The sequence below is a fragment of the Numida meleagris genome, chromosome 21 (assembly GCF_002078875.1).
Source record: "Numida meleagris isolate 19003 breed g44 Domestic line chromosome 21, NumMel1.0, whole genome shotgun sequence".
Taxonomy (NCBI): domain Eukaryota; kingdom Metazoa; phylum Chordata; class Aves; order Galliformes; family Numididae; genus Numida; species Numida meleagris.
In genome coordinates this window covers 1,488,254-1,501,398 of record NC_034429.1, presented here as the reverse complement: position 1 = coordinate 1,501,398, position 13,145 = coordinate 1,488,254, and the positions used below count along the sequence as shown (strand labels likewise).

The 13,145-nt window shown below is 58.7% G+C and overlaps 2 protein-coding genes across 3 annotated transcripts in view; one reads left to right on the top strand and one right to left on the bottom strand.

Annotated features, from left to right (window-relative positions):
* DOK2 (docking protein 2) overlaps window positions 1-2,757 on the bottom strand; it is a 5,836-nt gene extending 3,079 nt beyond the window's left edge. Inside the window, exons 1-2 of the mRNA XM_021374712.1 lie at window positions 1,817-2,757; window positions 491-772 (exon numbers count right to left, since the gene is read on the bottom strand). Of these exons, the coding sequence (XP_021230387.1) occupies window positions 491-772; window positions 1,817-2,395 (861 nt within the window). The 5' untranslated portion in view covers window positions 2,396-2,757. The remainder of the gene's footprint in view (window positions 1-490; window positions 773-1,816) is intronic.
* Window positions 3,132-13,145, top strand: part of XPO7 (exportin 7) — a 35,665-nt gene continuing 25,651 nt past the window's right edge. For both annotated transcript variants that reach the window (XM_021374844.1, XM_021374843.1), the window contains exon 1: window positions 3,132-3,289. In XM_021374844.1, the coding sequence (XP_021230519.1) occupies window positions 3,272-3,289 (18 nt within the window). In that variant the 5' untranslated portion in view covers window positions 3,132-3,271. The remainder of the gene's footprint in view (window positions 3,290-13,145) is intronic.

The window sequence follows — 13,145 nt, the reverse complement described above, 5'->3', positions numbered from 1 at the left end:
ATCCACACCCCAGATAGACCCAGCATCTCCTGTTCCCTGGTTATCCCATCCATCCATACCCCAAATGGACCCAGCATCCCCCACACTGCATTTATCCCACCCATCCATACCCCAGATGGACCCAGCATCCCCTGTTCCCTGGTTACCCCATCCATCCATATCCCAAATGGACCCAGCATCCCCTGTTCCCTGGTTATCCCATCCATCCATACCCCAAATGGACCCAGCATCCCCCACACTGCGTTTATCCCACTCATCCATACCCCAGATGGACCCAGCATCCCCTGTTCCCTGGTTACCCCATCCATCCATACCCCAAATGGACCCAGCATCCCTCACACCGCATTTATCCCACCCATCCACAGCCCAGATAGACCCAGCATCTCCTGTTCCCTGGTTATCCCATCCATCCATACCCCAGATGGACCCAGCATCCCCCACGCCGCATTTATCCCACCCATCCATCCCCCCCTACCCCCTTGGCTCTCACCGGGAACGCCAGCTGGCACAGCCTCCGCACCCATCCCTCCACCTCGCCGCCCTCGGCCGCCAGCAGGTACCGCTTCTCGGTGGTCTCCAGCAGGAACGGGGCCGTGGCGCGGGGGCAGCCCACCTCGCCGCCCGCCTCGGCCACGTGCACGCAGTCGCTCATCTTCACCAGGCGCCGGCTGCCCTCGCCCTTCCGCGGTTTGTCGGCGCCCTCGAAGAGCTCCAGGCGGGCGGTGGAGCAGGGGGTTTCCCGGTACAGGACGCCCCAATACTTTTTCCATTTCTGAAGTGGCACCGAGCAGCAAAAGGAAGGGGAGCCCACGCTTAGCAGCGCTGTTTTCGCCCTTCCCGGGGAGTTTTATCCCCTTGAGTCATTGTGCAAGTGATGCAAACCCCTGCGTGATCCGGGCGAGGTCTCACCCCAGAATGCCCTCGTGGCCCCGGAGGAACTGGGCAGCGTGGGGAAAGCATCTCCAACCTCATGCACAGCGTAAGGGAGACATGCGTCCCCGTGCTGCAAAGGGGAACTGGGGGCTGCTCAGCATCACCCAGCCCGGGTGGGAGGTGGGGAAACCATCCCCCTGCCCACGGCATCCCCATACCCACGGCATCCCCCTGCCCATGGAAACCCCTTACCCATGGCACTCCCTGCCCATTGCATCCCTCTTCTCACTGCATCCCCCTGCCCATGGCATCCCCTAACTCGTGACATCCCCCTGCCCGTGGCATCCCCCTGCAATCCACGCCCCCCAAAGGGCTTCCAGCTCCCCATTTGCCTCCTTGTTCCTAAAACCATCCACTTCAGAGCCATCCCTGACTCGCGCCCTCCCGGCGGGCAGAGAAGTCCATGGCATTTTGCATGGGAAGTGTGCAGCCCCAGAGGAAGTTTTGCACCAAACCTCGCCTCCCGCAGCGCTGCAAGGGGAACCTGTGGGGCGCAGCAGCCAAACTGCTGCACCCTTTGCTAGGGCCAAGCTCCAAACCCACCCCATTTGCCCTGCAGCCTCCACGTCCTGCTGCGTGCTCGTCCTCCCCACCCAGCACGCCCCATGACACTCTCCTTCCTCCTTGCACAAGAGCAGCAGCCACCGTCACCGAACCGCAGCGCGCTCCAAAGCAACAGTGCACAGGGGTCACATCACTTCGTGCCGCTGTGCTGAGCTGCACAGGGGCTCTGCTTGCACCCTGCGTGCTGTGTCCCAGCACCGAATCCTCCAGCTCCAGGAGGCTCAGGGTGCTGCCCATCCCATCGCCACCGCCCCCTGCCCCCTAAGCCGCCCCCCAAGCACCACGTCCCACACGCTGCCCCGTCGCAGCTCACCCTCACCTTGCCGAAGGTCTGCTGCAGCTGCAGGTGCAGCACGCCCTGCTTCACCACCGCCTCCTCCATCCTGCAGCCCGGAGCATCCACCTGCGCTGCTCCTCCGTCACCCAATGTCCCCAGTGCCCCGTGGGCGCTGACGCCACGTGACGTGCGGTCGGGTGCTGCCGTTTCCTCCCCATGCTCCGCTTCCTGCCTTCGCGCCGTTACCACAAAGGGCAGCCGGGTGCAAAGCTGCACACGGGGCCCTGAGCGGCTGCTGAGGGGGGAATGGGGACCTGCAGAAAGGGGGGGGTTGCTGGGGTTCGGGTGGGAGGGAGCGCATGGCCCGTCTGCAGCGTGATGCTGCCGCTCGTCCTGCACGGGGCCGTGCTGCACGGTCCCCTGGTGCATGGCAGAGCATGGAAATGCGCATGGGTGGGTGGGGGATGTAGGTCTGGAGCAGGCTGCACCGTGGGGTGGGTCTGTGGCGGTGCTGCTCATGGTGCATGTGGGAAATGCAGCCCTCCGTGCATGGGCAGCGCTGCATCTGTCAGTGCATGCAGGGAATGCAGCCCTCCGGGTGTGCAGAGCACCACAGTGCATGCAGGAAGTGCAGCCTCAACTGCGTGCCGAAAATGCATCCCTTCGTGCACGTAAACCATAGCACCTGTTGGTGCACGAAGAGTATTGCAGTCCTTGGTGCATGCAGGGAATGCATTCTTCAGTGCATGCAAACACCACATGGGTTAGTGCATGCAGGAAGCGCATCCCTCAGTGCGTGCACTGCACCTCAGCCCTCAATGCATGCAGAGAATCCCTCGGTGCATGCAGGAAATGCATCCTCTGGTGCACGCGGAGCACTGCAGCCCTCAGCGCATGCAGGGAATGCACCCCGCGGTGCTCGCAGGGGTTGCACCCCAAGGCGCACGCTGCACGGCAGCGCCGAGCACGCCTCAGCCCGGCGCGACTTCACCCTCGGGCCACGCGGGGGCAGCATTCCCCGCACAGAACTTCCGCGGGGAGAGAGAGAGAACCGGGCCGGGTTTCGGGCAGCAAAAACCCGCTCCGTGCTTTGCGGAGGAACTGGGGGCGGTGGGGGGCGGCGGGAGCACCGGGGGCGCTCGGATCAGGGAGCAGCGCAGGGGGTTAACGGGGTGCGCGGCCCCTTTAAGAGCGATGTCAACAAAGCGCGCCCCTCCCTCCGCGGCGCCGCCGGCGTCGTGACGTCACTCGCCCGCAGCGGGCGCCGCGCTGTTCCCGTTGCGCCCCGCGGGGCGGAGGCGGGTGGGCGTGGCCAGAGCGGGAGGGCGCGGTCAAGGGTGGTGGGCGGGAACGGCGCAGGCGCAGAAAGGCGGGAGGGCGCGTCGCGCAGGCGCACTGAGGCGGCGGCGCTGGTGGCTGAGGAAGGGGTGGGGGGGCGGAGGCGGGCGCGTGCCGGGCCCGGCGGAGGCGGAGGGAGCGGAGCATGAATGGAGCAAGATGGCGGATCATGTGCAGGTGAGGGGGGGGCTCGGCGGGCCGCGGGGCTCGGGGGGATTCCTCTCAGCCCTCCCGGGCCGCGGGCGGCTCCAAGGGCAGGCCCCGGGCCGGCCGCGGCCTAGCGCGGCCTGCTCTCGGCGGGCGGCGGTGGGCCTCGGTAGGCCGCGGCGGGGCCTGGGCTGAGGGCTGGCGGTGGGGCCTGGGGGTCCCGAATCTCCGCCCTTAGCCGTGGGGCGGTGCCGCGGGGCTGGGCTCTGGCAGGATTCCGGGCTGCCCGCGGCCTGGCCTCGCCGCTGTTGGGTCCGTGCGATCCGTGCAACTTGGGGATAAATAGATCCTTCCCGCGGAGAGGAATCGCCAGCGGGGCGAGCCGTGCGTTCGCTCGGAAGGTTGCTGGTGGGTTTGTTTTGGGTGATCTCAGGGATTGCTGCGTTCTTCAGCGGCGCTCGAGCTGCCAGTTTGCTGAGGGAACGGCGAATTTGGGTGCTGTGCCCTTAAAGCGGGTGAGCCCGCAGCTCAGCGCTGCGGGAAGAGCTGCCCTTGTTGCTTTAAATCCTGCCTCCCACCTTGCTTTTCTTTGTTTAAATATTGCATTGGGCAAGTGGAAGCTGGAGCCGTCCGAGCGGGGTCCTGATCGCCGCGTTCGGCTTCGTTAGTTAAAGTTTAACGGCCGCGGTTTGGGAGATGTTCCACTCGGAGGCAAACTGATTTGCAAATGCAGCCAGGGCACCTGCAGCCCGGCCCAGCTCCTGTGCAGGGCAAAAGGAGCTGGATGAGTCGCTCAGCGTTAGGACCGCGCGCGGTTTGCATGCTTTTTTTTTTTTTTTATTGTCTCTTTCTTCTCTCTGCTCCAGGTAAAGGCATCCGGCAGCAGCTCTGCGGAGCCTCGTGTAGGTTCCTTTCGGCACAGAGGTTCCCTTCAAAAGTGGCCGGAGGAAGCGGTGCTTTGTGCGCATAGGTTAAGTTTGGGGTGAGAGATCTTTCCGTCGCCTGCAACTCCGGCCTGGTTGGCACAGTTGGAGTGTATTGGTCTGTTGCACCCTTAGTGTTTCTATGAGCTGAGCGAAGCTGCAAGGTTTCCCCCCCTCATCAAAGGCAGCGTGCATTGAACGGAACGGTTACCGAGTTATCCCGCGTCCCGGGGAGATGTTGGCTGCCAGGGTGAATAATGGAGAGAGCTGCGTTAGTGGCAGATGCTGTGGGAGTTGGCCTCGTTCTAATAGGAGCTGGCATTGCCCATGAAGGCTGCCTGCTGAGGGCTGTGCGGAGTTCACGAGGCTCGTGCTGGCTTGCTGCTGCTTCGGGAGAGCTTTGGGTTGGGGGCTGTGTGCTGGCAGGCTGGGGTTGAGCTGGTCTGCTGGCACCTGGTGGGTGTGAGGGTTGTGGTGCCTGATGGCAGCGAGCACCACGGGCACGGAACCATTGCTGAGGTTATTTGCCTTGCAGCGCGGAGCAGTGGGGAGGAAGGTGAGCTCCTCGAGCCGTCGGGAGGGAGAACGCCGTGTCCTCGTGGGTCTTTAGAAACTGGAGGTGGTGCAAACTGTGAGCTGCGACGCCGCGTGGTCGCAGCTGGCTGCCGTGCTCCTGCTGAGCAGAGCTTCGGGAGCAGACTGCTCAGTGGCCGCGGCCCAAACCCGCGCTGGTACCGAGGCAGGAGCAGCACGAATCAGGTGGTGCTGTTCAGTCTCCAAGTGCAGAATTGCTGCACGCCAGCTTGTCCGTTCCTCAGCGAGCTTACGCTGCCTTCTTTTGGCTGCATACTTCTGTCTGATCCGAGGCTCGGAAGCGTTGCCTCAACTTGTCCACAGCAGAAACAGAGGAAAGCAGGGGGAGCACCATTAGCTCTGTGGGCAAATAGAAATCCCGTTCCTCTATCCCACGCCGCGCTGCAAACAGATTTGTTTCATCTTTGTTTTCCTTCTGCTTTCCTTCTCCTTAGATGTTTTCCGCGCTGTTGCCCTAAAATGGGATGCGCTTACCGAAAGTAAACGTTCCTGGGGGAGAGTGTTTGCTGGAGGATGGTAATTAATTCCGCGACTCTGAGTATTGAACGTTCCGCTTGTCTCGAGGTTTAACAAATGCTTGGAGCACTTAAAAGTCGGTGTCGCTTCCGTGCGAGTTGTTCTTGCCTCCTCGTGCTAACCCGGCTCCGAGCTGAACGGAACGAGTTCTGCGCCGGTGGGATGTAAAAAGAGAGGTGCTGAGATGGGTCCTCCTTGCAGGAAAACGTGAAATCCGGCGTCTCAAAGGAAATTGCATCTCTTTTTTTTTTTTTTTTCTATTTTGTTATGTGATGATAGGCTCGGTTTGGACGCTTCAATCCCGGCAGCAGGCACCAAGGTTTCTGTGCCCGTTCACCCAGCTGGCAGCGCTCTGCTTTGCAGCAGGCAGGAGTTACTCCTTTCACCTCGAAGCTGTCTCGGAGGAAACCTTCCTTTCTGTTGGGATGGGCTCTCTTTGGGTCGCTCCCCCGTCGCGTGTCAGCGCCCTGCAGGAATTGGGCACGCCGTGTGTGCACATAAGGGAGAACGTGAGGGTTTGGAGGGTGCTGTTTCCTCACCGGTGCTGGAGGGCTCAGAAAACATCTCCCTCCCAGTGCTTTTCGAGGCGGTTTCCTAGGTCCTGCTGGGGATGGAAACACCCACCCTGTGTTTTCCCTCGTGTCTCTGTATTCTGGAAGACGTTGTTTTGGCTCAAACACAAAATCTCATTTGGCTTTAGAAACCTGTCGCATTCAGTTTGCTCCGGAGGGAACCCTGGGGCCCACGCTGCGTGTTTCCCATTTGCTCTCCCTGTAACCTTGCACCTGCTTGGTAATAGAGGCACGATGCTGCTTGGCTGCGGATTGCTTGGGATACTTGTTTGTTTGTTTCGGTTCAAGGTTTTTACCTTTTCTGTGTCATTGCTGGGGCCTCCTATTGAGGGCTTGTATTTATCTCAGAACAGCCCGAGGGAGTGCTCTGGTCCCGGGGAGGATACAGCCCTGCTCCCACTAAAAATAGAGCTGGCAGCAGTTCTGTTGCAAATCAGGCTTTTTTTTTTTAATTATTTTTTAAACTACGCTGCTTGGATGCCCAGCACTGAGAGTTGGGTTGGGGCTGAGAAGCGGAGCCGTGCAGTTGCAGGAGCCCAGGATCGAGGTGTCAGCAGCCCAGCTCTGAAGTAAAACAGAAGCCAGCGTGTTTCTGCCCTGGGTGCCCCTTTGCCAGCAGTGTTTGCCTCCTGCCTGCAGCTTGTCCACTTTTGCATGGCCCTGGGGTGGCAGGTGAGGTGCGTGGTTCGTTGGCAGCTCCTGACAGCAGCCCCAAATCGCAGCCCACGTGGGAAGGAAGAGCGTGCTGGCTGCTGGGTGCTCATCTCAGGATGAAACCCTGGCCGTGCTCAGCTCTTTGTCGTGGCTCAGTGAGCTGTGTCCCTCGTGCTTCACCCCCCGAGCCCGCTCTCCTCGCCCCATCCGAGCTGCGTTCCCTCTGACAGCCAGCCCTAATGCAATTAGGGAGGCTTGGTTCGTTTTGATCATTTCAAGGGAGCGCCGTGTGTAGCTCAGTGACTTTGTTATGGTTGGGAACTCCTCCTTGCCCTTGCTTTGGGTAGTGCACTTGGTTTCTGAGAAGCCCGAGGGGCTCAGGTCTGCTAAAGCAGAGTGGAAGTTATATTTTAACTGCTTAAAACGGCCAGCAAAAATACAGTTTTATCCTCCCGCTTCCAGGCTGTGCTTTCAGGAAGACATTTGCTAATGGTGAACGCTCGGTGCTCTTCTGGTGATACAGCTGTGTGGCTGAGTTACAAGAATCTTGTTCTTTCTAGGAGCAACCGCTGTAATCTGCACCTGAGCTTGCTCTTCTCGTCCAGCTTTGGTGCATCTCTTGCCCAGCAGCAGTGCTGCTACAGCCTGTCCTCTGTGCAGCTCCGTGTGCATCCATGGCCAAATAAAACTGAGCAGAATACCAAACGTACCCGGCCAAGCAGGCCTCGTGCAGCAGGCGTGAGCTGCGTGCTCCCTAGGGGTCGTGCAAAGCAAAGCAGCAGTGAGTGCTGAGCGCTGCTCGCACCTGTGTTCCGGCTTGCTCGTTCTGTTTGCTGTCTTCACATCAATTTCAGCCCCGTCCACGCGCTTTCCTTCAACTCCCGTTGGAAAACTCGGTGCCCTTGTACCACCAGCCAGGGCAGTGTTTGTGAACGCGCTGATTACAGGAGTTAGAGTCCAAGGACGCCGTACTGGAAAATCTTAATTCTGTTGTTTCTCTTTTAGCAATAGATAGCGCCCGTCGCTGCCCCCAGCTCAACCAGCGCACTGAAGGCAACTTGCAGCGCGTTCTGCTGCTTCTGGGCGCTGAGTTTGAGCGGTCCTGGAGGAGGAGCTTTAGAATTTCATCGGGTGGAGAACACGCTGAGTTCTCAGGCTGGTTTGGTGTGCTGCCTCCTCAGCCCTCAGCTCAGGGAGCATCTCGGTGCTGCAAGCCCATGAGCACGAGCAGACCCATGGGGAGGGAGGGCTGGGGGGCAGCTCCTCCTCGGGTGGGTGCTTGCTCTTGCCGTGCTTGATGCACGGTGTCGGTGGTTGCACCTGAAGGTGGCTTGTTCTGCAAAGCTGGCGTCCTCAAAGCGGAGCCGTGAGGCGGTGCAAGAGAGGATGAGGTGCAGGGATCTGCCAGCCAGCTTGCTTCAGGCTCTCTCCTTCAACTCCGCCGTCTGCCGTGAAATTCCTCACCTCTCATTCCATCCCAAGGCCTCAGTGCGGCAGGAGGATGCAGAGCAAGGGTTTGTGGAAGAGATTCTGCCCCTTCTCCCCGCGTTCAGCGCCGCGCTCGTCCCGCGTGTGCGTTGTGCTCGCTGTTTCCTAATGTCCTGGATGCTGCTCGTTAGGAAACGGCCAACCTGTGCCAAGTGAAAAGCCCTCGGCCGCACGGGGAACATTCAGTTCTCAGAAAGAGAGGTGAAAACAGCGCGATTTTCCGAAGCAGCAGCACATCAGCTGTGGCACGTAAATGAAAAGGTAAAAGAGAAAAGGGAGTGACTCATTCTCCCGTTGCTGCACAGAGGTGCTGGTGCTGCCCGGCCTCCCTTTTTCCTTCCCAAATGGAAGGAGCTGGGCTGCTGCTGTCCCTGCTTGGGCCCTGCTGCTGGGAGAGAGCTGTTCTTGGGGCAGAAGCGGTCCCTCAGCTGGCTTAGCCTCGTATTGCAGCCCCGGGGAGCTCTCATTGCTGCTCCTGCAGCATTGCTGGGGACTGGGGACGGCCGCCTGCGGGTCAGCAGCGATCTGCCTCCAGCACAGGATGCGACTGACTGCTCCAGGAATTGGTGAGGCCCCGCGTGGTGGCACTGGGTGCTGTGCGCCGGGAGGAAGCAGAGATGCCGCCTGGATGTTTTTCACTTTGGGAAGGGTGATCAAACCACTTCGACCGACGTTACGGCATGGAAATGTGGCGACTTGAATTGTTTTTTCTAGCTTCGTTTCGTTTGGTTGGTTTAGAAGATGATGTGCAACCTGACAAGTTTCAGGTTGCGCATCTGTTGGAAGGAAAGAAATGGCTGCTGCTGTTTTTCCCCCTCGCGTCCTGGAGCCATGAGTGGGGCTGTGGCTGCGTGAGGCACCAGATCTGCTTGGGGGAACCTGAAGCTGGGTCCCAAACCACGGCAGCAGCCCCACGCCTTCGCTCTGTGTTCCTGGAGGAAGCAGAAACGCTTTCCCTGAGGTTTCCCTGAGGCTTTGCCCATCAGCCCCCGAGGTGCGAGTAGCACTGGGGCTACTCCCTTCTTTCTGGTGCACTCGGTACCGTGTTAGCTCGCCTTTCCTCTTGGTTCCTGACCAGGCAGCTGAGCAAATTACTGCCCTTCTGGAGCTGAGCCTTGGTGGAGTGAAGCAGCAGTGTCTGCTTGGAGTATTGACGAGCGGGTGCCGCGTCTCAGTGGTTTCTCCAGTCGCTAAGGGTGTCACGTTCCTCCCCTTTAAGCTCTGTGGGACAGAAACCACCCTTGCTCCTGGGTAGTGGACGAGGTTGTGTGTTGTCAGCACTGAGTTACAGCGGGTGTTAGCGTTGATCTGAAGCACTTCTGTGGAGTTGCACGGTGAAATAGGCAGGGCTGAACCCGGAACAAGACCTCTCCAGCTTGACTTGAAGACCGTTCATCTTAAGGAGAGAAATGAGAGCTCCTTATGGATGCCCCGGGAGGTGCCTGGAGGTGCTGCTGCAATCAATAGCTTTTTGACACGTTCTGGAAGGGCATAAGTAAGTTTTCTTTCTCTGTTATTAGCAGGATAAATGGAAACGGGCAATTTATGGTTGAGATTCCCTTAACAAATGAGGGTGATGAGCCACGAGACCTTGGTTTTACAACGGTGAGCGCTTAGGAAATGCATCACCGTGGTCCTTGGCAGTTAAGAGTTGAATCGTTCCGTTTGAAAAGCTTTTTTATTCTTGGTCAAGATGGCTGAATTCCTGAAGTGACCTGAGGCTTCTCTAAGCCTGAGTCGCTTCCATCACCAGAGCCCTCTGCACGCAGTGATTGCGAGCCCCGACCTTTCAGCATCCTCCTCCTCCTCCTCCCTTCTCCCTGGGCACTCAGCACACAGCAGAGCAGCAGCTCTGGGGTCCATCCTCCCCCCAAAATGCCAGCTCTGGAGGTGAGAATGTGGGGCACTGCTTCTGGTGCCTGTTGCACGCGGTGAGCAAGGCGTTGCAGGCCTCACTGCGTGCCCTCTGCTTTCCAGCAGCTTGCAAGGTCTGACTGTGATTATCACACATGGGGGGGAATCAGTTGGGGGAGATGAGAATGGATGAATGTGCTTGGGACGAAAAGAACCGTAGGGAGCGTGGTGCAGGATCTCTGGCTCAGGGAGGCAGTAACCAGAAGGCAGGAGGAAGGAATGCCTGGAGCAGCACGTGTCTGAGGAATTCACAGCCACGCACACCCTGCAGGACGAGACAGCAGCAAAGTTTGGGTTGATCTCTTGAAGCCCAGGGCTCTGTTAGGTGTCTGTGTCCGGGGGGGCTCGCCGTGCACTCCTGCTCCGTTGCTGGCTCTGCCATCTTGAGCGCAGCGTGCGTTCCCTCAATTGCCTGAGATGGGAACTGTCAGCGTGGCGAAGTCAAACTCGATTGAACTGAACCTGCCCGGAGCTCATTGCAACCCTTGGATGTAAAGAGCGTTGCTTAAGCAACCGTGTAATATGGGATCAATTCCGCAGCCGGCCCCCCCGGGGGCTCCTTTTTAGGTAGCTGTTAACGTTCCTTGTAGTATTTATCACTTTAAAGATGATCACGCATTGTTTATCTTCACCGTGGGGAAAACCCGGAACCGGTGATGAGTTTTATTTGCAGCTCGTGGTGTAAATAAGATTGATAGGTTGCTTCTCTTCCGCGTTCCGAGCTTCACAGCTGCTTTCCGTGGGCAGACATCGAGGCCAAGATCTCATCGTGTGCCCAGGACAACCCAACCCTCGGAGATATTGAAGGAATAAGCAGTAATGATGCAAAGTGATACAGGATTCCCGCTTGCCCGTGGCGGAGAGGACAGCGCAGCTGCAACGAGCAAGGAGTGCAAGTTGTGTTCCTGCTGAACACGTTTCCCTCGGTTGGTGAACGCTTCTGTCCCCAAAACAATCGCCCTGGGGTGATGTGCCACCCCCAGCACCGTGCAGGACTCGCCCATGGGGCTCAGCTCCGGGCTGGGGAGTTGGGGCAACACGTTTTCTGTGGGGTCACCCACTTCTTTGCCTCGCGTTTGCATCAGCACGAAGATTTAATTATAAATAGACGCAGCGAAGTGACCTACAGGAGAAGGTTCTCTCCCCTTTATTTTTGGCACCCTGAGTCGGTTGCTTTTTAGATGCAGGTTGGCTAGAGGGTTGTTTTGTTTCCTTTTTAAAGGAATTTAGAAAAGTCCATATTTTTAAAGTATTTCATGTTAGGTTTAGGGAAAGAACTCCCAGAAGGTGATAAAGTGATGGGAGCTGGAAATGCTGGATGAGAGCTGCGTGCGGTGACTTGCTGCTGGGGGGTGTGGGGCTGCGTGCTGCCCTGGTTGGCTGGGGGTGGTGGGAGGCCTGGCACTGCCCTGGTGCTCGGCGATCACGGCTGGGGCTGTGGATGTGACCTCTGTTTGCTTTCCCACCCTTCTTTGTTTTACCTCTTTGCATTTACCCGTTCGAAGCAGCGCGGCCCGCTCAGGAATACATCCCAGTGTGGATCCTTCCCGTGGATGGGTTTGGTTTTTTTTTTTGCAACAGGTGCCCGGCTTGGTTGTGTTCAGGGTGAGAAGGGATGCAAAAGAGACCCAAGAACTGCAAAGCAAACCTTCCCAGTGCGGGACGCTGAGGTGAATGCGTTCAGAAGGAGAAGGTCGCTGCCACCAATAGGGAAACGTGGGGAAAATGGCCTTGGGTTATAGGCAGCGACGTGGTGAGGTGTGTGTCTGGAGGCTGAGTAAGAAGAGCCTGGAGACAGGGCGCAAATCTCCATCACTGGCCATTGCTGCCACACTTAATGAAAGGGAAAAGCATCGATACCGCTCGGGTTTTGACTTTGGAAGGGCAGAGAATGGGTATGTATGCAGGAGGAGGCGAGGGATGGCAGTCGGTGCCCAGCTGTGAGCTGAGGAGTCTTAGCAGAGCAATTATGTGCAAACTGGAGCGGCAGGTCAGGCTTTGAAGCACGCTGTTAAGCCGGCTGGGGTTCCAGCTGGCCATTTACAAGTGCATGAGAGAGAGCGGACCGAAGGGGCTCAGGTTGCTGCAGGAGAAATTCTGCATGTACCACCCAAATCCTGGCCTTGCAGTGCTGTGCCCGAGGGGGAGGTTTGGGAGCCCGGGGCTGCCTGCTGTGACTCAGCACTTCTCCGGCCGACTCAGCGCTTCTCCCATCCCACTGTCCCCAGCAGCCTGGGCCAGTTCCTTCTTCATCCCCTCAGACCAGAAGCTGGCCTCCTCCTCAGCTGCCTTTGTAAATAAGGTTTCCGGAGCCGTTTGCTCTCCAAAGAGCAAAGAACAGAAACATCGGTCGGCTCGAATCGCCCTCGCTGCCGTTCTGCTGCTCCGCTCACCTTCCTGACCCTTGGGGAAGCCGGAGCGTTTCTGTGCTTGGCGTGCTCTGCTGTCTCATGCTTTAGGGCTTATCTGGAACGCGCAGGGCCCTCGCGTTGCGTGCTCGTTACTCTAAATGGTCATTTTTTATCTTGGCTAAAGGAGCAGGCGTTGCTGAAGCGCTCCCTGCCTCCTCGCTGCCCCAGCGTTCCGGGAGCCGAGCTGGTTTGATTGCTCTCCCTTTGGTGGGGAGGGTTATAGGTTACCACGGACACTCAGAGTGAGAGCTCCACGATTGGAGCCCGCCTTGCTCTTGGAGTTGCCCTCCCAGGCTTCGCTGTTTCTCCGAGTGCCCCCTCTGCAGCTGTGAGAAGGAAGCTTGAAGCGAACGTCAGCCAGAAGACTGGGCAGGGATGCTCTCGTGCAGCACAGCAGGAGATGGGATGGTAGAAGGAGGTGAACGCCTGACGTGGACATCTGGCTGCATCCATCGTGAACATCAATTCTCCTCGGAGCTGCTGGATTCGTGCTCCTGGGTGATTTGGAGCAGCTCTCCCACATCTGTCATTTCTCACCCCAAAACTCTGCCCTCATGGCCCCAGCGTCCCCCGACGGGCGCGGGGCGGTGGCTTGGCCCCATCCCATGGGCGCCCTTGGCGTTGCAGAGGTGTTGTGCTGGAGCCCTGTAGGCTGGGAGCGTTGTGTGGCTCTCAGGGAGCGAACCAAGTGGAATCTACATGCGGGCTGGCCCGGGTCCCGTGCTCTGCCCCAGCAAGGAGGGGGTTCTGCCCCAGCAAGGAGGGGGTTCTGCCCCAGCAAGGAGGGGGTTCTGCCCCAGCAAGGAGGGGGTTC